At 40.0% G+C, this 23,013-nt stretch overlaps 1 protein-coding gene across 3 annotated transcripts in view; it reads left to right on the forward strand.

The window, feature by feature from the left end:
• RUNX1 (RUNX family transcription factor 1) overlaps positions 1-23,013 on the forward strand; it is a 210,101-nt gene that overhangs the window by 183,032 nt on the left and 4,056 nt on the right. For all 3 annotated transcript variants that reach the window (XM_020789339.3, XM_072994111.2, XM_072994110.2), the window contains one exon: positions 17,936-18,097. In XM_020789339.3, coding sequence (XP_020644998.1) covers positions 17,936-18,097 — 162 coding nt within the window. The remainder of the gene's footprint in view (positions 1-17,935; positions 18,098-23,013) is intronic.

Below are 23,013 nucleotides of genomic sequence, written 5' to 3' on the forward strand. Positions count from 1 at the left end.
AAGAGGAGGTTGGAAGGAACCCTTTGTTTGTCTATAAGCTAAAGAATTTAATATCATGTAATTAGTTTGCCTCTTCAGGAGTAACCTTTCAGACACCCGAGGCAATGTTGCCTTCGTTATCTCTCCACTCTTGTCTGTTGTGATCACCCACATCCGCCTCTGTCTCTTTGCTGGTTTGTCTTCAGGGAATTAACACCTTGTGGGATTTTCTTAACCTTACATTAATTGCTTTTCAGATATCTGCTCCAGTTTAGAAAGACAGTTACATTGTTATACTGTATGTGCTTTGGATAAGCCACAGTTTTTGAAACATTGGGCCAGACTGCCTTGCAATCCTAGAATATAACCAGTCATATTCTGTTTTTTCTGGAGCAGAATAGTAAGGCCAAGACTAAGTTCTGCCATTTCAGTCTATGTTGGTTCTTCCTTGTAACGAAATAAGAGAAAGCAGAGATTCTTGAATACAGATCATAGCAGCACACACAGTCCCAGGCTGCTCAGCAATAGTAAAAGGCAAGCATCTCAAAAGACAAATATCTTACTATTGGTGAGGGGAAAAAACCTTTGTTTTCTCACCAGTATGCTGTGGGTACAATGGAATCTCCATATGAGACACTTCTTCCAAGTCTTCAGAGGGGAGACCAAGCCAAGCAGAAGAAGTGTGCTTAGTCAGTTGGATAGATGGTTTATATTTCATTGCAGCAGCTTTCATACTAACCTGCTTGAACAGCACATGCATTGTGAAATCACTGTTTATGCAGATCAGTGTGTGTTGCTGTTTGCAACCTCCAAAGTCAATAGTTATACCAGGAGTTCTTCCCATTTCCAGTTTCTTTTCCTGATCTGGTCTGTGTCCCCAGAAAAGGGCACTACTCTGAGCTTACTGAAGCAAGTGTATATCTTCTCCCAAGTGCTTTAGGGTTTATGACCTATCCTAATCTGTTTTTGAAAATTACCATGCAAAAAGAGTCTATTTACACTTCCCTTTTCCACACTTTCTTCTGTCTACTTATTTATGATTTTGTCCATAAATTTGGGGTGCTTCCAAACCAGGCTTTTACTGTGTGACCAGCCTGTATCAACATGGAATTAACAGGAGGCAAATATGATCTGTTTTGTATTTTCAACCATCCCATGCTTTCTCATGAATTCTAAATCTTGTTTTTCATGAGGAGAAAGAGTATAGCTGCACATTGTCTTTTCACTGGTACTGTAGTAGTATGGGAACCCTCTCTCTAGAGGCACTTCTGCTCCTGCAGTTGATATTTAATAATATTAGCACTCTACTGAAAATAAGAGGATGAATTAGAAATGTTGAGCTTCTGCATGCTACCTATTACCACACTATCCTTCAGGGATGAGGAATGTGAGATGCCCCCCAGTACCCCAGGTAGTATAGCCATCTTATGCTATTGGAGGATTCTGGGAGTTCTACTTTCAGAAGTAACTTTTCCAAGCTGTGCCTCCCTCTGAAGACTTTGTGATTTTTGTCTCTGTGTGAGTTAGCTTACAAAACCAACCCAAACACCCATAGCTGGAAAAGGGAGCCACTCTTTCTCAGTCAAAAGTCATTTCAATAAAAGACTTTCATTGGCAGTGGTGACAAATTAAGCAGGTGAAGGAAACAAAAGTAGAATGACCAATAAGGAGCCACTATCTGCTATCACTTTGACTAAAAGTTGAAAAGTGCACATATTTGATCCCTCCATTCTGCCAATCTTTTGAGTTCTTTAGAGTTTAAATCTTATACAGTACATCACAGAAGTGAGTACACCCCCTCAGATTTCATAAATATTTTAGTATATCTTTTCATGTGACAACACTGAAGAAATGACACCTGGCTACAATGTAAAGCAGTGAGTATACAGCTTGAATAACAGTGTAAATGTGCTGTCTCCTCAAAATAATACAACACACAGCCATTAATGTCTAAACCGCTGGCAACAAAAGTGAGTACACCCCTAAGTGACAATGTCCAATTTGGGCCCAAGTAGCAATTTTCCCTCCCTGATGTTATGAGACCCCGTTAGTGTCACAAGTCTCAGGTGTGAAGGGAAGCAGGTGTTATCACTCTCACTCAGACTGGTCACTGGAAGTTCCACATGACACCTCATGGTAATGAACTATCTAAGGATCTGAAAAAATGAATTGTTACTGTACATAAAAATGGCCTAGACTGTAAGAAGATTGCCAAAAGCCTGAAACTGAGCTGCAGCACAGTGGCCAAGACCATACAGTGGTTTAACAGAACAGGTTCCACTCAGAACAGGCCTCACCATGGTTGACCAAAGAAGTTGAGTGCCAATGCTCAGCATCTTATCCAGAGGTTGGCTTTGGGAAATAGACATATGAATGCTGCCAGCATTGCTGCAGAAGTTGAAGGAGTGGGGAGGTCAGCCTGTCAGTGCTCAGATCATACACTGCACACTGCATTAAATTGGTCTCCAGGGCTGGCATCCCAGAAGGAAGCCTCTTCTAAAGATGATGCACAAAAAAGCCCACATATAGTTTGCTGCGACAAGCAGACTAAGGACATGGATTTTTGGAACCATGTCCTGTGGTCTAATGAGACCAAGATAAACTTATTTGGTTCAGATGGTACCAAGAGTGTGTGTTGGCAACCAGGTAAGGAGTACAAAGACAAGTGTGCCATGCCTACAGTCAGGCATGGTGGTGGGAGTCTCATGGTCTGGGGCTGCATGAGTGCTGCCAGCACTGGGGAGCTACAGTTCATTGAGGGAACCTATGAATGCCAACATGTACTGCGGGATACTGAAGCAGAATATGATCCGTTCCCTGTGGAGACTGGGCTGCAGGGCAGCATTCCAACAAGATAATGACCCCAAACCCACCTCCAAAATGACCACTGCCTTGCTAAAGAAGCTGAGGAAAAAGGTGATGGATTGGCCAAGCGTGTCTCCAGTCCTAAACCCTATTGAGCATCTGTGGGGCATCCTCAAACAGAAGGTAGAGGTGTTCAAGGTCTCTAACATCCACCAGCTCTGTGATGTCATCATGGAGGAGTGGAAGAGGACTCCAGTGGCAACCGGTGAAGCTTTGGTGAACCCTGTGCCCAAGAGGGTTAAGGCTGTGCTGGAAAATAATAGTGGCCACACAAAATATTGACACTTTGCGCCCAATTTAGACATTGTCGCTTAGGGCTGTACTCACTTTTGTTGCCAGTGGTTTAGACATTAATGGCTGTGCGTTGCATTATTTTGAGGGGACAGCACATTTACACTGTTACACAAGCTGTATACTCACTACTTTACATTGTAACCAAGTGTCATTTCTTCAGTGTTGTCACATGAAAAGTTATACTAAAATATTGATGAAATGTGAGGGGGTGTACTCACTTCTGTAATATACTGTATGTTATATCTATTCAAAGTATTTTTAAGCATTTACAATGCAATTCTGTGAACATCTATTCAATACCCAGCAAGCTCAGTAGTATGTGTTCCCAGGAAACTTTATATAATATTTGAGGATTAAACTCATAACTCTCTCTCCCTCCCTCTCTCTCTCTCTCTCTCTCTCTCTCTCTCTCTCTCTCTCACACACACACACACACACACACACACACACACACACACACACACACACACACAGAGAGAGAGAGAGAGAGAGAGAGAGAGAGAGAGAGACAGACAGACAGACAGACAGACAGACAGAGAGACAGAGACAAGAGGGGGGGGGGAAATATGGCTCCAAAACATTCATACAAAAGTTTAGAAAAGTTCATTTTTTGGATTACCATTACCAAAATCAGCCGACTTGTTTATAATCATAGACACTGAGGGACAGTCCAAGTAATATGGCATATGGTATGTGTAGTTGGTAATGAAGCAGACAAGACTAAGGAGGCAGTGTAAAAGAGCAAGGGCGCTTGATTGCTGCCTGCCCACAGGCCTCTTTGTTATACAGATGGCCTTTTATGTGCTTGGGAGTAGCTATAACTCCTTCCTACCCATCCCATACATAAGGGGACAACACACTTTGTCAGCACCAGCAATAACAAACATGACATGGGCTAGAATCCCACAGACAATATCACCTTTATTGCACAAATTTGTTCTGCTTCTCCTAAACATGGGCCAGCCACATTTGAAACCAGATGCACAGCTTCTGACTTGGTTGCTTCTGCCTTGACTGATAATACAGCCCAGAGCTTTGTGCAAGCATATCAAGAGTATCACAAGCCATACATGAAGTCAGAGCATCCTGGGATGAAATGAAATTGTCCATTTGCCTCAGTGGGTGAGTGGGTGCAAGAGCAATAAAACTGAAAGATATATTAAAATCATAACTGGTAAAGGGGGAATCAGCTGGCTGGAAAGCTCAGTGGTTTAGATATCTGGATGCAGAGCCAGAGACTGGGAGTTCAATTTTGCACTGTGCCTCCTGCAAGTAGAGCCAGCCTGTGTGGCCTTGGGCAAGCTGCACAATCCCAGGATGTCCCTAGAAGAATGAAATGGCAAACCACTTTATTTATTTTTATTTATTTATTTATTGTATTTATACCCCGCCTATCTAGTCATTTCAACCACTCGTATTCTCTGCCTGGAAAACCCTGAAAAAGATTGCCATAAATCAGAATTGACTTAGCAGCACATAATTATTATTATTAGACAGGGAATCAAGTCTATCAGATGAAGACACAATCCATGAGAAATCAGAATCAATTAAAGGGGAAAATATAAAGCCATAAAGCAATGTAGAACCATTTGTATTTAATGGTTGTTGTGGGTTTTCCGGGCTGTTTGGCTGTGTTCCTAAGGGTTTTCTTCCTAATGTTTTGCTAGTTTCTGTGGCCGGCATCTTCAGAGGACAGGAGTCAGAACTCTGTCTGTGCTCTATTGCAGTTTGTTGGATAGTTGAGTATTTATAGCTTTGTATTTAAGCCTAAAATACAATTAGCTTTTAGATACATGATCTGGAACCTGCAAGATTATAGTTATCCCATTACAAAATGTTGCATTTGTCCATAACCTTTCACCAAGTGAAGGTTTCTATTTTCCTAGCCATGCAACAGTTTGGACTGATGGCTGAGGAAAGATGAGAAGAACTGGTCCAGAATTTAAGATTCTAGAACATATCTAGATATTCTGTTCCATAACTATGTACGTAGGTCTTGTTTCTAGTATCCCTGGGACTCACTACTTTCCCTCTCCCTTTGCTGGAAGGAGTTTCCTTTCCTAAAGTACCATAAAATTTGGAGCCAGACATCTTTCTCCCTCCACACCCACTTCTATTCAATCTGTCAATTATAATTTTAAACTCTTGTGAGAAAGAGTCTGTGTCACTTCTTTGTGTTGCCTATAGTATCTTGCATACAGGTTAGTATCGGAAGGACCGTATCATTTAAGAAGAAACCTTGTGCCACATATTTATTAGTCATGATATTTTCAGCATGCTTGCTTTTAGTTGTTGGGTTGGAAAATGCAGCATAAAGTTTCTATAAATAATTATTCTATTTTGACTTCTCAACATAGTGTATATATTTTTCCTCAACTTAGAATACCAGCCACCACAGTAGTATTGCTAACTTGAGTCTATTCCTCTGTGGCACATTCCAAGTACTCTCATATAACATCTAATATTTTAAAAGTAACACCTACTACTGGCTTTAAGTTTTCAGGATGAAATTGGTTTTCAAGTTTTATTTCACAGTTAATTACTCTAGAAAGTCCAATAAAGCCACCCAAGCTTTACGATTGTAAAAGCTAGCATTAAGAAGAGAATCCAAATATTGAAGCACTCTGTAAAATGACAGACAATGGCAATATAACGCAGTTACAGCAGCTGCTTAAATTCTGAGGTCTAGATGCAACCCTAGATGTCATTTAAAATGGACTAATTTGTATTTCCGGTGAAAGGCATTTCAAAGGCCCAGGCTTCTCTGGGACCTCTCAAATGGTTTTTAATGCTTCAGTAAAACCACCAAAAAAATCTAAAAAGCAAACATCAGGGCATGAGGTATCTACTTAAAGGTACCAGTGCCTTTTAAAAGAACCTAAGTAATTTGGGCAATGATATTGAAACCTGATGTATACCATTACTATGTGTACTCTTCCATTATATGAGGAAACTCAGTCAAAAGGCTGTATGAGGTAATCTCTAGGCTGCATTAATTTAAGAATTTCACAGGACATAGCTGGTTTTTGAAATGTTTGACTCCTGTGGCAGTTGTGTTGTTTGACAGTTTTCATATTCCCCAGTCAGTATGGCTGTGGAAGCTGTCATCCAACACATTTCAAAAGCACCACATTGGTGAAGGCTAAATGGGGTTATGTGAAATGATTTATGTAGCCAGGGAGGTAGGATATGAAGAAACACACCGATCTTTTGGCAGAACCTCAGGGTTTCAAAAGCCAGCATTTCCACATGGTAATGCTGAACTTTAAAAAGTGAGCTAAGGAAATGCAAAACTGCTCTCAAACAACTTTGGAACGTAGAAGGTCTTGAGTAAACACAGATCTGCTTACCATACTTTCTGGTTCTCATAGTACTCTGTTGGTGGAAGTCTAGGGGGAAATGGGGTTCATTTTGATTTCATCTTACAAAGCATTTTGAGGAGTTGAAAATACATAATATATGCCTATGTTTCAATGTTGTCCCACGTTGCTTTTTAACCAACAAGAAGCATCATGATGAACTACTTTGGTGGGTTTTCAGGTGATAGTTTCCTATTGCATTTTGTCTTCGTTCAAGTTGTCATGTTCTGTTTCAAGCTGTGATGATGTTCTTGATGTGTTCTTCATGAGTGTCACCATCTGTGCAAGGGTACAGTCTCCTCCAGACCAGATTTTCATTCATACTTGTGGTATGCCCAGCTGTTTCCCCCATTCCACCATCAAAGCCTTGCCTTAATCACACCGGAACTAAATTTTGCTATTTCCTGCTTAATCTGAGTACACTCATATATCTTCACTACAAGTTTATTTATATGCTCTCTCCTTGGATTGACTGTGCATGCCATCATGATGACATGTCATTAACATACCATGAAAACCACAGAATGACCCTAGGCATGTGGCTGAAGACCCCAATGTCATATCATTCTGGTCTAATGATGTATTTTCTTGACATTATGATAATGTCATGAAACCAAAGGAGGAGGAGCAGGGAAAAGTAAGACTAACATGTAAGGCTCATTTGGCAATTTGGAAGAGGAAATGCAAGGAAAGTAGCATAATAATGATGGGTACCTGTTTTCTCTCTGTGTTCCAGCCAAGGTCCTTACCATTACAAGCTTTCAAATAGGCTGTGAAGGCTCACTTTTTCCCTTGATCTAACATGAGTTAGACCCATACTTGAATATATGTAGTGCTGCCTAGTTTTAACTATTAAATTTTGATTTTATTATTTTTTCTTATGATGGTTTTATTATCTTTAATGGGTTAAAATTCTGTTATGTGCTATCTTGAAAAAGATTTGTCTGTTATAATCTGATAATTCTAAAATAGTATTACTATTTAAGTTAATTCACAAATAAGACAGGATCCCTCTTGTACATCCTTTGATCTGTCCCCACCCACCCCAAACATGCACATTAACACACAGGGCTCCTTCATTCCCCTTTCTTTACAAAGCCACACATCACTCCCCCATCCCATCTTATTTTTACCTTTGAACAGGCAATGGAGGTCACATTTCAGCATTTCATCATTTTAAATATTGTCCTTTAATTATGTTAACCACTGTTAATATACACATTGTCTTCAACTTTAAATATTGTATTTCATTAATGTAAGCTGTCTTGGAACCTCTTCAAGGAAAAGGCGAGATAAAAAAATTCAAATAAATAAATATCAGATGATCTCAGTTATGTGTCAATGAGAAGGCAGTGGAAATGCAACACACACACACACACACACACACACACACACACACCTCAGTAATGTGTTTTCTCCTTTCTTGCTTGCAATGTGTCTAGTCTGGGGTTGAGAATCAACAAACAGTGTGGAGTGCTAGCTCGAGAGGATAGCATTGTAGGTCAGCAATTCTGGAAGCCGTCAGTTTTGAGAAAAACTGCGAAGGCATCAGTGTTTGTGAAATAGCTGCTAGTATTCTCTATTCCAAGAATCAATTATGGCTATCAGTTAAGTTTCAAGCCATAAATCACTATATCTTCCTTCCATATCCCATTGGTCATTTTTTTATTGGGAAGTAACCTTAACATTTTAAAAAACAAAACTAAGCTTTAAGTATGTGTATTGTGGAGGGAGGGATTGGGCTAAACGATGATTGAGAGATGATGACGTGAATTTCTGAAGTGTGGGTTTTAAGCTGTACAGCAAAAAAAAAAAAAAAAGCAGCTTCCGTAGTGAAAGAGCTGGTGATGGAATTTTACAGTTTGCTCTGTAATTTTCCAGCTCTGAAAGGTAAGAGACTGCTTGTGTTCTGTGTCTGCTTCTCCTTTAGTTACAAAAATACTCCTTTGGTAAGCCCCACCTTCACTGAGGCTCTGAGTAATCCAGTTGCCAGAAGATGACATAGTTGTTCAAAAGGCAGCATTAGTAGAGGATTCAGCACTGATTTTATTAGTCAGATGGAAGGACGTGTCAAAAAAAGGATAGCCATCCAGAGTTGATGCTCAGAACTGCCATTCAAACATACAATTACAAAAGGTCCTGTTCTGGATGGAGGGGGAAAATTCAGATGTACTTTTTAAAGTACTGGGTTGATTTTGCCTGATACAGCATCAGAGGAACTATTTTGGTGAGAACACATTGTATTCAAACATTCCTGTAGAAGCATGCACTTACATTTAAAAAAAAACACTGTCTATTGCTGTATTTAGTTTATGAAGAAGCAGTTGGAAGATAAATATGTAGATTTTTTTAAAATCCACTTAAACTACTCAGACCAGGCAGAAGGTAGGAGTTTGAGGCCTAGGACTTGAGCAACTCCTACTCGGCTGAAACCAGCAACCAGTTGATAAAATACCGAGGTGCACACATTTTTTAAAAAAGGTCTACATCTTTTAAATTACCTTAAAACAGTTGACAGGATAATAAAAATATATACTTCGCAGCAGAATGAGTTTGGCAAAGTGGATTAAAGTGATAAATGTTGTGATTTGGAGTTGCTATGTTATCAGCGAGCTATCGTTCTGAGAAGATAGGCAGGGTATAAATTAAATAAATAAATAAATAAATAAATAAATAAATAAACAAACAAACAAACAAACAAACAAACAAACATAAATATGCAGCTAACTAATTTCTCAGAATCTGTCACTATTTCCCATTGATTTTGAAGTTGTATTTTCCTTTTTAGAAAATGCCATTCACAAATGTGGGGGGGGGGATTTTTACAGGGCACTTTGGATATGAGTTACAATTGTATACCGACCCAATCCTCTTTCAAAAGATATCTCATCTTGCCAGTTCCTGGGATATAATCTACAGTTCTGACTCACAGCCTGTTTCTCCATTTTCAGAAATACTTCCAGCAAAATGTTATATCATAGTCAGAATTAACCCCTATAAATGTCACACATCTAAAAGGAGAGGGCAGTGTCTGATCTATTAGTGATATATATCGCAACCTAGTAGTTCTAATGAAATGAGAAAACTGCTGTTCAGAGAACCCTCAGATCAGTTCTCCTTGTAATTATATAGTAGGCCACAGGGATAGCAGCCATTTGTGCAAAATGGGAGCTAAATGTAGAAATCACATCTTAATATCCCATGGGGTTGCCAGGCCACTTTTTTGGTCTTGCCTATGAGCTTCAAAGGCTTATTGGGTCCCTTGTTGGGAGAAATGCAGCATATTAAAAAAACCTAATAATAATAACATAATAATATTGACTACAGTCAGGTTCTTTAGATGTGCCCTTTATCCTCCACAACAGCAATGAAATGTGTTTGTGCATATGTGCACACACAAGTGCGTGTTTGTTTGTGTGACAGAGTTGGACAGAGGGACATGAATGTTCATGTGTCCTAAACGTTTATGTTTTTATTTTAAAAAAAATAAGATAGCAACAGGAATTTTAAAATGCCAAAGCCAGAATCATGTTGTACATTTATGCTAGTATAACAGCACCAACATAGCTCGATGGCCTTTTAGGCCCTTTCCAACTCAGTCATTCTATGATTCTGTGATTCTACCAGCGGACATAACTAGTAGGTTTCCAGATCAAGCAGCCTAACTTAGTTCAATTTTTAAAAATTAAGAATAAATCTAAGTCATAAATATTTTTTTTCTTTTACCTACTATGCAGAATTGTATATATATGCAGAAGTATAAGCCCCTTGAGGGCAGCCCTACCACAAGGAAGAGTGATGTGGTCACTTTAGATGTTGGGGGGGATAGGGAGGAAACACAACTGCCTACTCCCACCTCAGATGGAGGACATTGTAAGGAAGACAGATTCACTTGACAGTCTGGTTTGCTTCTGTGCATGGAACTTGGAGAAATCTCATGAACAAACACAAACTTTCTTCATTGCGGGCAGCAAAAGTGCCTTGGCCCATTCCTGGAAGAGATAATGAAAGAAATGTTGAGCTTTTGTGAGTTTGCACACAGTTGATTAAGCATTATTTTTTATAAAAAAAAACAGACTATGAATAATATTCTCCCTTGTGTGTACCTTCTCTGCAACAATCTAGATATTAATGTTTAGCTTTATTACAAATGAAATACATTACAGTATTTTGTTTCCAACCAAAGTAACAACCACACATCAAGGCTGAACATATATGTTGTGAGTGTTATGTGCTGTCAAGTTTAAAACTGATTTGTGGCAGCCCTAAAAAGGTCTCAAAGTAAGTGAGATATTTAAGGAGTGATTTTACCAGTTCCATGCCCCATCCAATGAATTTTCATTATGGGGATTTGAACTCATATTCACTGAGTCCTAGGATGGTCACACTATCCACTATACCACACTGGGTGAAGTAAAGCATGCATGCCTTAAAACCAGTTGCTAGTCCCAGCAAGACCTATTATATCAAATGATGGCAAATCACCACTTCATGTAAATCCACTTATTCAATGGATGTACGTACTTTCTATGAGACTATCAGTTGGATTCAGGTCTGTGTTCACTGTATGTTCCATATTCAGCATAACAACGCTTTCCTTTTAAGGGTTTTCTTTACAGTACCATTTCTTCCTAAATTACCAGTTCACAAGTCGAGCTGCACAAGTTGAAGCAGATGTTGGTAGGCTGCAGATGAGTGGATAATAATTAGATCAGAAGTGGGAAGCATATGGCCCTCTAGAAGATGTGAAACTGGAAATCCCAACATTCAGTATAATCCTAATCATCATCATCATCATCATCATGATGTACTGTCAAGACAATTTTGACTTCTGATGACCTCTTTTAGGATTTTCCAGGCAGGAAGTTCTCAGAAGTAGTTTACCTTCTCTTCTTCTGGTAGTGGTACTTTGGGATGGTGCAGTTTGCCCAAGGCCACACAGGCTGGCTGTACTCACAGGAAACCCAGTGGGGAATTGAACTCCCAACCACTGGTGCTGTAGCCACCTAAACCACTGATCAAGATACCTAAACCACTGGATTACAACTTCTTGAAAAGTGTTATATGCCCAAGTACCACCTCTTTTCCAATGCTTTGAAACGTGACCTGCTCACTAGGAGATTCTAGAAGTTATTTATTTATCTAGAAGTTATTTAAATATTTTACACTGCCTTTCTCCTTAGAAAGGGACCCAAGATGGCTTACAGCATTTAAGAAAAAAAAATGAGTATACAAAGATGACATACATCATTAAAAGGCAATATTTAAAGCTAAAATATTGAAATATTAAAAAGAAGCAACAAAATACCCCTCTTAGAAATGGAAAACACAAGCAATAGTAAAGACACAGTCAAAGCAGTAATGCATAATAAGCTATCTAAAAAGATCATGCTTTCTCAGACTGTTTTCAGCCAAGCTGCTGTAGACTTCTGATGCTCTAAACCAATGGTTCCCAACCTTGGGCCCCCAGATGTTCTTGGACTTCAACTCCCAGAAATCCTGGCCAGCAGAGGTGATGGTGAAGGCTTCTGGGAGTTGTAGTCCAAGAACATCTGGAAGCCCAAGGTTGGGGACCACTGCTCTAAACTACTGAGGGAGTTTATATTATGTGTCCACAGTATTCTCTACTATTTTCTGTGGGAACTACTACCTTCCAGACTAGTTCTGTCATGCATTTTGTCAGCTGTTACCTTTTTGCACCTAGGGTGTCAAACTAAGAAATGGTTGGATCATATAAAACACATGAGTGATGCATGAGAGTTGCACCTTTTTATAGTCACAAATTAAAGCCTGATGTGGTACAAAGAAGGCATAAAGTGCATACTAGAGGATGTGGCAATGTGGAGCTACTGCTGTGCTGAACAACACTGATTATGCAATAATTTGATTGATGCCAATTCAACATTGGCTAGTGTGCTCAGAAAGTTGTGCAAGAATCTCTCTATTGCCACCTTGTGGCTGACATGAGAGCTTGGAGTAGGAGCAGCAGCAGTTGCTTTCTTGAAACACATCCACCATCCAGTTACAACTCTTATCTTCCAGGGTGTATTTATAGTTACAAAAATAGTGCATACACAAGGGGTCGCAACCAGTAGATCTTCATTTTCCTGCTTATATATCTAACCCCTGTTTTTACTGCAAGCCCAAGAAGAATTATACAACGCCATTAAATATTATACAACATGCACAGTGCATAATTAAGGGTGGGTTTTTTTAAAAGTCAAACACAACGTTTTTGTGGCAGTAAAACATGATGGGACATGGATGGTGGTACAGTGCCTTGTATCTAATAGCTTGTTCAGCATGAGGCTGGAGGCCGAGAACTTATGTCTAAGCACAGTGTGAATTAATCTACTGTAATTTCCACCCTGAAGTGTTTTATTGTAGTAATTAACTGTTTACATATACTTTCTCACACTATGAAAGGTAGAAACTGTACTCATTTTGTCTAAAAAACACAGAGAGCAGAATATAGAAGCTGTCAGTTGGTGCAAATCAGAATCTCTGGATCATCAAGAGAATCCCACACTTCTCCCCTTTAATCTCCTTGTAAACCTTTTTCAAAAGCCTGTTCTGCTACATGACCAGAGGAGTGTAAATCCCATCATTTTAATTGCTCTTAAATTCATAAAATTGTGTAAGTTGTGGGCTACTCTTCTGTTTTTATTACTATACAGATATTATTGTCAGTGTTAGAGGTGTACATAATGACAGCTTCTGCTTTTGATAAGGCTGCCAGAATAGACTTGCATTAGCTTTATGTCAGAAAAGCTGTGATCCTGGGAATGAATGGCAAGAAAAGAGATAACAGGGAAGGTAAAATATTGTGGTTTTAAACCTCTGGACATTCCTGGGAATGAGGTTTCTCAGTAGTCATTGGCTTGAAGTGACTTCTGTCATACAGCAACTAGACAATCAGAACGGTATCTGACAGTGATACTGGATTAGGGAGCAGAGGAATTGCAAGAAGGAAGTAAAAGGCATACTAGACCTTGGACTTAGAAAAGTGTGCCTCAGAGAGACAATGATCCATTAGATGAAGAGGAATACGCTACACTGCGTCTGCGAACCCCAGCTGACCCCAGGCAATGAGGGAAAATAGGGACAATGCCATCATATCAATCTTTAGAGCCTCGTGGCGCAGTGGTTAAACTGCTGCACTGCAGCCAAAACTGTGCTCACGACCTGGGGTTCAAATCCCAGGAAGCCGGCTCAAGGTTGACTCAGCCTTCTATCCTCCCGAGGTCGGTAAAATGAGTACCCAGCTTGCTGGGGGGGGGGGGGAATGTAGACTGCATAACTAACTTGTAAACCACCCAGTGAGTGCTTGAAGCACTATGGGGCGGTATATAAGCAGCACGCTTTTTGCTTTACTTTGTTTAGAGCCCAGCAAGGCTGATGCTGATCATCACAGCATCCTTCAGTTCTTTTTGGAGGAACAATTTATAATCCTAGAATGGTTGACCAGTTCCATACATGTTATAGATGGTCATTTTTTAAAAATTATATCTTTAAAAACTATATTATTCTTTGCAGTATAAAGCAGTGCCTATTCCAGTGTAAACATGCTTAAGCTATCGTGAAGGCAGCAGAAGGAATTCAGTTTTTTGCAGGAGACTTGATGGTGCTGTGGCTTAAGTCAGCTTAAAATGTTCTCAATAGTTCTTCTGTTACTAAATATTGTGTTTATTTGTTTGATATAACATATCAAGAATTTATACGCAGTTGTAAAACATGGAATCAGGTGGTGGTGAGGTAGGAGAAAAGTTAAATGAATGAGGTCCCTGGAAGACCGTAACTCTAGGGCTGCCAGGTTTCAGAGTTCATTCTCAAGTTTTGGACCTAAAATCTCAGAAAACAGGTTTTTGACAGCCTCGTAATTTGGGGGTCATTCTCATGGCTTCTGATGAGTGAAAGGGGTACAGACCAGAAATAAACTGACAGGTATAGTGTAAATAATTTTTCTTCACTCTGTGATGGACTAATTTCTTCAGTCCCACTTGAATGTTATTGGCTTGGGATCAACTGCCAATACTGTTTTTTTTATGCTGTTAACTGAAAACCAAACTCATAGACCCATCAGAATTCTTTTGTGCAATGCTGTTCCAAATTACTGCGTTCTTGGACCAGCTTACTTGGATCCTGCCTTGAGATGCTTCTCAGTTGTTGCAGTCCTGTTTGCTAACAGAAGTTTGATTAAAGTTTGCCCTAATCTGCTTCCCTTTCTACCCTGCATTCATTTTGAATGTAGTCACACAACTGGCTACAACTGGACAGAACACAAAACCAAGATAGGCCTCTTTGATTTTGATTTTTCAAAGGACATGCATTTGTCATCGCTTTGAGTGGTGGGGAAAGCTAGCAAATGCAGATCAGAAAGTGGTTGCTCAGCTGTCACTACTGTTTTGAGTTCTGCAAGCCAGATGTCTAGAGACAGCGCAGTGTTTGATATCTGTCCAAATATGTTCTGTTTCCACTTGCTGCAGTTTCTCTGGGATGTTCCCCAAATTCCTGGAGTCATAGAGCTGAAATAAATGACCAAATGCCTCATTCAACCAAATGGTACAATACCTTCAGCCTCTGAATGGTACCACAGTCTTCAGGAGCCTTATTCCGAAAATCCATATGGTTCTACTATGATCCCATTATGGTTGATGGTGTGATTTACAAGAAAGTGAAATCTGCACAGGTACAAAAAGAAGTTTAGGAACAAAGGAAAAATGCATTTCTGATTAGTGAATTGTTGTTCCGTATTTTGGTGGGAGTGGCCCTCCCACAGGAACTCACAAAGCTGCCTGATTAAACTTCCACATTGATCTAAAGTCCAGGTTATTTCTGGCAGCCAGTGGATCCCAGTGGATCCCAAGGTTGGGCAGAAAGTCATCCTGTGTTAACTGTTGGAGTCTCACTTGAAATGTCTCCATCTCCTCCTCAAATGTAGCTGCTTTTCACCCTTAGGCTTATCTTCCTAAAGCACAGTAGTGATCATTCTGAGCCTTTAGTTTAAGAAGTGCATTATAATATTTGGGCAGGAAAGGAACCTTCCCAGTATATCAAGGACATGTACAGCTGCACTATTTTGTCTGCAAACCTTGTGTGGTTTTATGATATTTAATTTTCCTTTTCAAATCCACCCGCCTTTTTCGGCAAAACAATATACAAAATGCTTTCCTTGAGCCAACATGAACAAACAGGGAGTGTGGGAGCTCTTCTAGGTTTTTTTTGGGGGGGGGTTGTCTGTCTGTCTGTTTGTTTGTTTGTTTGTTTGTTTGTTTCAGGGGGTTGTTTTGTTTTGTTTTGCAAAATGGCTGAAATGGTCCATTTTAATATCTGAGCTGTTGTTTTCTACAACACAAAGAGAGACACATGTATACCTTTGAAAACTTAGGCTATGACTATATGCTCAAATACTGTGGGATTTCCTGCAAGTGTAAAATAGATAAATTCGCTTTTAAAAAACGTGATCACGCAACACAAAGGCCAATTCTCATGAATTTTGACTTTTTTTGGTTGTGACACAGAGTTGTTGTCTTTTTCTCTGCTGCTGTGGGCTTCTCATTTTTTTTCTAGCCAGAATGATTCAAACAAACTTTTCCCTTTGTGATCAATTGCTTTGTTCTCTAAAACAGTGGTCCCCAATCTTTTTGGAACTGGTTTGGGGGCTGGGCTCCATGCGCAGGGGGCAGCAGCACCCCGTGCTTGTGGGTGAGCATGTTGCACTTGTGGGGGGTACGTGAGTGTGACACTCCCCCCACAAATGTGACACCCACCGCAAGTGCAACACACCCATCATGCTGCATGAGGAGGGCAGAGATCCATCTCCACAGCCCAGTCCTGTGAAGCCCATGGACTGGCACTAGGCCGTGGACCAGGGGTTGGGGACCCCTGCTCTAAAAGGATGGAGGTAGTATTCTGGTTATATATTAAGCTGGGCACAATTCTCTGGATAGCAGGAACACCTACGCTGGCAATCTTTCTCTCTGGTCACTTTGAAGTATTTGCTTTAATAAACTACCAAATTTAGCCCTAGATCACTGCATTGATAGAGCTATCATCTATGCACAGACAAAACAACTACCACCACCACCAATCAATATGAAATAGAAGCAAATCTGACAAGCAACCACAGACTACTATGTTTCTGTGGTATGTGTGTATGTGTTTGTACATTATAGAGAACTTTGGGAAGCTACCCCCTTTCCCTAGCACCATGTTACCCTTTAAAGAGCCCACTGGCTTTACAATGAACAATAGAAAGACAGCCATAAATCAACAGAGAGCAAAATCTAAGAGAGGGAGACTGTGGCGTGGGTTAAACTGCATCTGATTGAAGGGCCAGTCTGGCTATGGCAGTAAAACAATCTGTGGTCTTTGTATGGCTACCTAATCCAAGCAGAAGCATAAAGGAGGCTGCAAATCAAGTTGCCAATGTAGTCACAACTTCTATAATTGCTCCTCTCAAAACTATCCATGTGAATGAATAAAATCCAATCAATTCCTAAAACAGTTACGTACTGTATAAATAATGTTATTGCTGGATTTTAAATGAGCAAATCCTCCGCAAGCTTTCCTAATGTATAGGAATAAAATGTAGTTGTTGATAATATGTAGTCTGCATTGCATTCAGAATAGTCTGACTTCGCTCCTGTTCAGTCTGCTTTTTTTGTCCTTTACAAAATGCAGGTATCTAATGTTAGGAAAAAGCAAAAAAAATCATCAGCATTCCCCCCACATTGTATATGTACTGCTAGGAAAGAAGAGTGGCATTTGTTGTGTTCCAAAAATAACATAGCTGGCAGAGGGGTAGGGTTAGTCCTGAAATAATGTTGGTGAGTCCCCATGGTGTCACTCCCTCCAGGAAGAATTCCACGGGTTCTAGCTCAGTTTGTCACTCACATAGCTTTTATTAAAGGCACAGAGTCAATCTCAAGTGCCCCTTTTTCCAGGGGTTGAGTTTCTGACAATAAACCCCTGGGCACAGTTATTTTGGCTGGTGGCCCAGTTGACTTTACTGGGGTCTCCAAAGGTCAAGGTCCAGAGAAGTGGGCAGGAAGTATGAGTACTGATCTGGTGTGCAGTCCAGTTAGGGTGTGCTGGTAAAGATGGGCGATGGAGACTGTGCTCTCTTGTGCTGCTCATCATGGAGCCATGCTTGCTACTGAGTCTCAGGCAGCAAACCATCTTCGGGCAGCTGCGCTCAACAGTTAGGTGAACAGTAATCTGCATTATATGATGGTGAGTCTTCACCTTTGCTTTAGAAAAGAAGTGCACTGAGGTATCATATCACACCTGAGCAATCAACATCAGGCATAGTCTTCGATTACTTTTTTCAAGAAATTCAGCAACTAGCAGATTGAGCCCTGTTTTAGGGAATAATATCTGAAAGCAATATAGGATCTGCAAAATGACCATTCTTTATACCTTTTCCTCCCTGCCAGATACAAGGCAACTTCAGCCATCTCCTCCATGGCCTTATGATCCATCTTATCCATATCTGGGATCAATTGCAACTCCATCAGTTCATCCAGCAACACCAATTTCACCTGGAAGGGCTAGTGGAATGTCCTCTCTCTCGGCAGAAATTTCAAGCCGACTGACAAGTAAGTTATAGAAGCGAATATTTATGTCTCTTTTTAAAAAATCTATAAATCCACAACATCTGCTGGCAAGGAGAGAAGGGTCTCCTTCTCTGCTACTCTTCTAGGACATTTTAATTCAAATCTTGAGTGACTCATGAAGGAGAAGCTGCCCACTTCTATCCCCTCCATGCAGAATTTCCCCTACCCTTCAACTCCTGTACTGTCGATCTTGAAGTACCATTGTAGGCTATTGCAGTCTTGGTACTTTATTTTTCTTCCAAAATGCACTTCTCAGCCTCTTTGAATGAGAGCTAAGGAAACTGCAATAGCTTTTAATTGTTCTCCTTTCCAACATGCAGGAACAAAAGAATGGTTTTGTTCATGCTTGGTTCTGTCTAGTTGGGTCCCCCATTACCACCTCATCAGCCCAGTGAGCTTTTGAAGCAGCCCTTGGGGCTATTTCCAAAGCAACAGGATACTTTACCTGGATGCCTCTTCTGAGTGACAGTCAGAAGAGTGAAAAGAACCATACTGACACAGTTTCTAGAATACCCAGCCATTGACAAGAAGACCATTATTTTACACATTTAGAACTTTATTGTTGCTTTTTAAATTACAGGATCAAAACAGCAGGGATTCAAGAATGGCAAGCTATTTATTTCTAAAACTGGCAGCTCTTATGGATAGTTCAGCAGAACACTATGATGGAATATAAAATCAGATTTAAAGGACAGGGCAGAGATGATAAAACTTCATAAAGAAGGTCTCCTTACTGTTACCTGCTGGTGTTCTTCCTCTTCATTGGCTATAAATACATTCATAGCAGGAAGTAATCATAACAACACATATGAAGTACTGCCTATGTTAGATTGGTTTAACACCTGAGAAGCTAGGTGAATATTTGAACACTTTTGCTGACTTCAATGTTGGCAAATGATTGAATACTTCATTTTTAAGTCTCCTGCTCTCGTGACTTGTGAAAATCTTCCAGGTGAAGTCTTTCCTAGTACTTTATCCAGAAATGAATGGGGAAATACAATTGGATGGAGGCTGTGGGAACAATGAATATTATGTTATAGACTAATTATTTTACAGCATAATTAGCATGCTAATTGTTTTAGGATATCTGTCTGCAGAGCCAGAGGTTGGGAGTACAATTCTCCACTGTGCCTCCTGCAAGAAAAACCAGCCTGTGCAGCCTCAGGCAAGGTGCACAGTCCCAGGATGCTCCCAAAAGAAGGGAATGGTAAACCACTTCTGTGTATCCTCTACCTAGAAAATCTTGGAAACAATCATTAATTGGCTGGGTAACTGCAGGGCCTGAGGCAGGGAGTTCAGTTCTTCACTCTGCATCCCACAAGGGCTAGCCAGCCTGTGTGGCTCTGGGCAAGCAACACCATCCCAGGGTGACCCCAGAAAGAAATGGTAAATTATTTCTGAAAAGTGCCACCATAAATCAGAACTGACTTCACAGGACACAATAGTATCAGTCATTAGTAAGTAGAATTTTTGAACCGTTCGATGGCTCTAGTGAACATCTGGCACTAGTGACTAAAACACACTAAACTGGAAGCAAATCCCACTGACTTCACAATGATGTATTCTCAAGATTAGATGTGGGCTTCTGGGCATGATCCTATATCATTGTACAGCACACGACTGTTCTACTTGCTGGCTGTCCCTCAGTAAACACATATTATTTACCAAACATTGTGAGTAATATTCACAGGTAGTGCTCAAAACTCTGTATTAATGCTTTGTTACCTTCAGTTTAGGATTTTACTCAATTCTGTTAGGCCAGTGTTACTTCCAGTTGCTGAGTAAATCACATGAATGGTGAGTTTGTAACATGTTTACAAGTGAATTTCTTTTGGAGGCAGGGAGTCTGACTGTAAAAGAATTTTTTTATTAAAAAATCCTTTTGCTTGCAGTTTCCTTCCTTTGAGGTCTTTAAGTGAACGTGAATGCATTTTGTCATTAAGTAAATGTAACTAGTTTTATGATGAGGTCTTTGTTTTTGAACTATGATTTATACTTTGAGCCCCATTTTGTGTACACATTTTTAAAAGCCTCTCTAATCTTCATATTCCATCACCAAATTCTCTTCTCTATATTGCATAAACGCATACAGTAAACTTAATTTCTCGTTTTTGGGAGAGGATGGGAGAAAAATGCAGAGTTGAAGTTTCTACCCGGGTTTGGAGGGAAGCATGAAGGGATGGATTCAGTTCTTTCCTCTCACATTGGTTAAATAACAGGAGGTGGTTATCAGATACTTTGTATTACAATTGTTTAAAAATAAGGTTTATGCCAAGAAAAAAATCAACCAAGAAGAGAAGGTGAAATAGTGACATTTTCACTGGTGCTGAGTAGGAGCTGTTATAAAATATAATTCAATTGATACATAGTTAAAATTGCTGCATTTTTCCTGGCATGCGTTCAGTGACTTTGAATAGCAGCAGGACAACAAACATTCACCAGGTGAAGCATTTTCCATCACAGTACATTTTATATTGGGGCGCCCAGTGTCGTGAAGTGGATAAAGTAATGGACTAGGACTCCAGAGACCTGGGTACAATTCCCCAGATGTGCCGCGGAATTCACTGGAGGAGTGTGCTTTTCTTCAACAGGATCCTACTAGAAAAAAAAGAAGAAGTGGCAAGTCCTATTCCTAGACAACATTTCAAGCTGAAATCTGATCTGCTAAGGAGGCACATCCAGGTGTTCAGTAGTCCTGTTGAAGAAAAGCACATGATGATTACGCTTGGCATATACAGAATTAAGACTATAGCATGTCACCGAAATCTTCTGAGAAACCTGGGGATGTATATCAAAGAGAACTGCTGCTGAGCTGACAAGCTTTCAGAACCTGACACTGCAGCATGTCTGCCAGGCCCTTTTAATCCAGTCAGGCTGCAGACTGTTTTTGTTTTCTTTCTCCCAACTACTGACTCCCACCCCCCACCCTTTTGTACCTGCACATTCCTTTTTTGCAGACTCTACACTGTGTCTGAGGAGGTGTTGCCATGAGGACAGGTTTCTTTATTGTTATTTTAATGCCTTATAATAGCTGGCAAGCATGAGGAGCCATGTTCTCTGTTAATTGGAGCCTGTCTAGAAACTTTCTTGTAAGAGGCCATTATCTCTTTAATCTGTTTTAGCAGGAGGGGAATAATGAGTGAATGCTCTTCAGTCAACAGAGGGAAAGAGTTTAAGTGCAACCATCACTTCAAGCATGGCTCACAGGATAAAGCAAAAGCATATTTCCTTCTCTCATAACCTTATCCCTCCGGGCAACACAAATATTTCAGTGCAATGTGCCTCAGACACCAGACATGAAAATCAACGCCTTGCTCGTCTCCCAGTTGACCAATTGCAAAACAAAAACAAGGTCATCTGCTAAATATGGATTGGAGCAAACTAGAATACCGTGCCTGAAATCCTGTTGTGTAGTTACACAAACAGCATAACTTTTAGTCATTAATTGCCATAAGTTAAGAAATCCCTATAGATATTATCTGTTGTACACTGAGTCACACAACTCAGTATGCAATAGATAATGTCTATAGGGATTTCTAAACTTTTAACGTTTTGTGTCTAAAAGTTACAGCAATGGTGCAACTGCACAACAGAATATTAGCCAAAAAGTTTCCTCTCATACTGTCTCTAGATATAGAATCAAGCTCCATCTAGTGAGACTTCTCAAATCCTTAGATGAGGCCAGTGATGTAAACTCTATTTGACAAGGATGAATAGAAGTGAGGAAGAGGTTTGATGTTTGCCAACACTTTCATCTGTGTTGAAATGAAGTAATTTTTTTAGTGATAATCACAAAATGAACAAAATATGTTTACTTGTTTTGAGGGAAATTGCAATGACCAGGCTTCCCACAGTGTATCATCTTCCTACTTGGTTAGAGTCACCTACATAAGCAGTCCAAAACAATTATCCTCACTCTAATATTTTGGCTTAAATTCTTTGCCCGTAGTGACATCACTACTCAAGAAGATCTGATTGGCTACACAATGTACCTGATGAGATCACAAAGTAAAGGAGAAACAGTCTTCATCGAGTGGAGGAGGGATAAATGCGCTGAAGCAGGGGTGGGCAAATGCAGGGGCCCCACATGCATCTCCCCAGGGGCTCCAAATGTCCTCAAATTTAGAAGGGGCACACTATTCACACTCCAACTATTTTTAAAATTACCTTTTTCCAAAACAAAATGTGTGTAGCTCAAAAGCTACCCATGTGTCCTGTAAGGGATATGAGGCAATTTTGCCATTCGGAGAGGGCCTAGCTCCTCATCTTTGTCAAAATTTAATTTTTAAAAAGTAATTTCTCTGATTGCTAGAGGGCCCAAGGGGACTTTCTCAAGAAAGTTAATTTTGTAAGAAAAAACCCTGTGGAGTTGACATGAGTGCAACTTCATTCCTTCTGATTTTAGGAACAGTTATGTGCAGCTCCCAGACCTCTGAACATTGCCCTATCCCTACACTAAGACCGGGGGGGGGAAGCGGGGGAATGATGATTTCAAACAAACATGGGAAAAGTTAACATTTTCCACAGTTGGGATTTTTTTCTGAAACATTTCAGAGCCCCTTAAAAGCTCTACATTTGCTTTTGATACAAAAATATTTGACAAATCTAAAGAAAATCACATGATCTGTTTGGCTGTTTCTTGAGAGTTTTGAGCTTTCATTTGGCAAGCTGAGAAAGGCTTGCAGTCTTAACATTGATTGTTTTCTTTACTTATTTTTAACTTATTATACCACTTTACAAGTATAAACAACCTCTCTCAGCATATTGTTACACAAGGCCTCCTTGTGTTTCAGCGACATGGACTTTGGCCCCCAAATCTGGCTGTAATGTCACCACTGTCCTAAGTCAGCCCTTACCCCATCTTGAGTGATGGTCAGACACAAGAAATGTGTTCTTAA

This window comes from Pogona vitticeps, chromosome 3, assembly GCF_051106095.1.
Source record: "Pogona vitticeps strain Pit_001003342236 chromosome 3, PviZW2.1, whole genome shotgun sequence".
Lineage (NCBI taxonomy): Eukaryota > Metazoa > Chordata > Lepidosauria > Squamata > Agamidae > Pogona > Pogona vitticeps.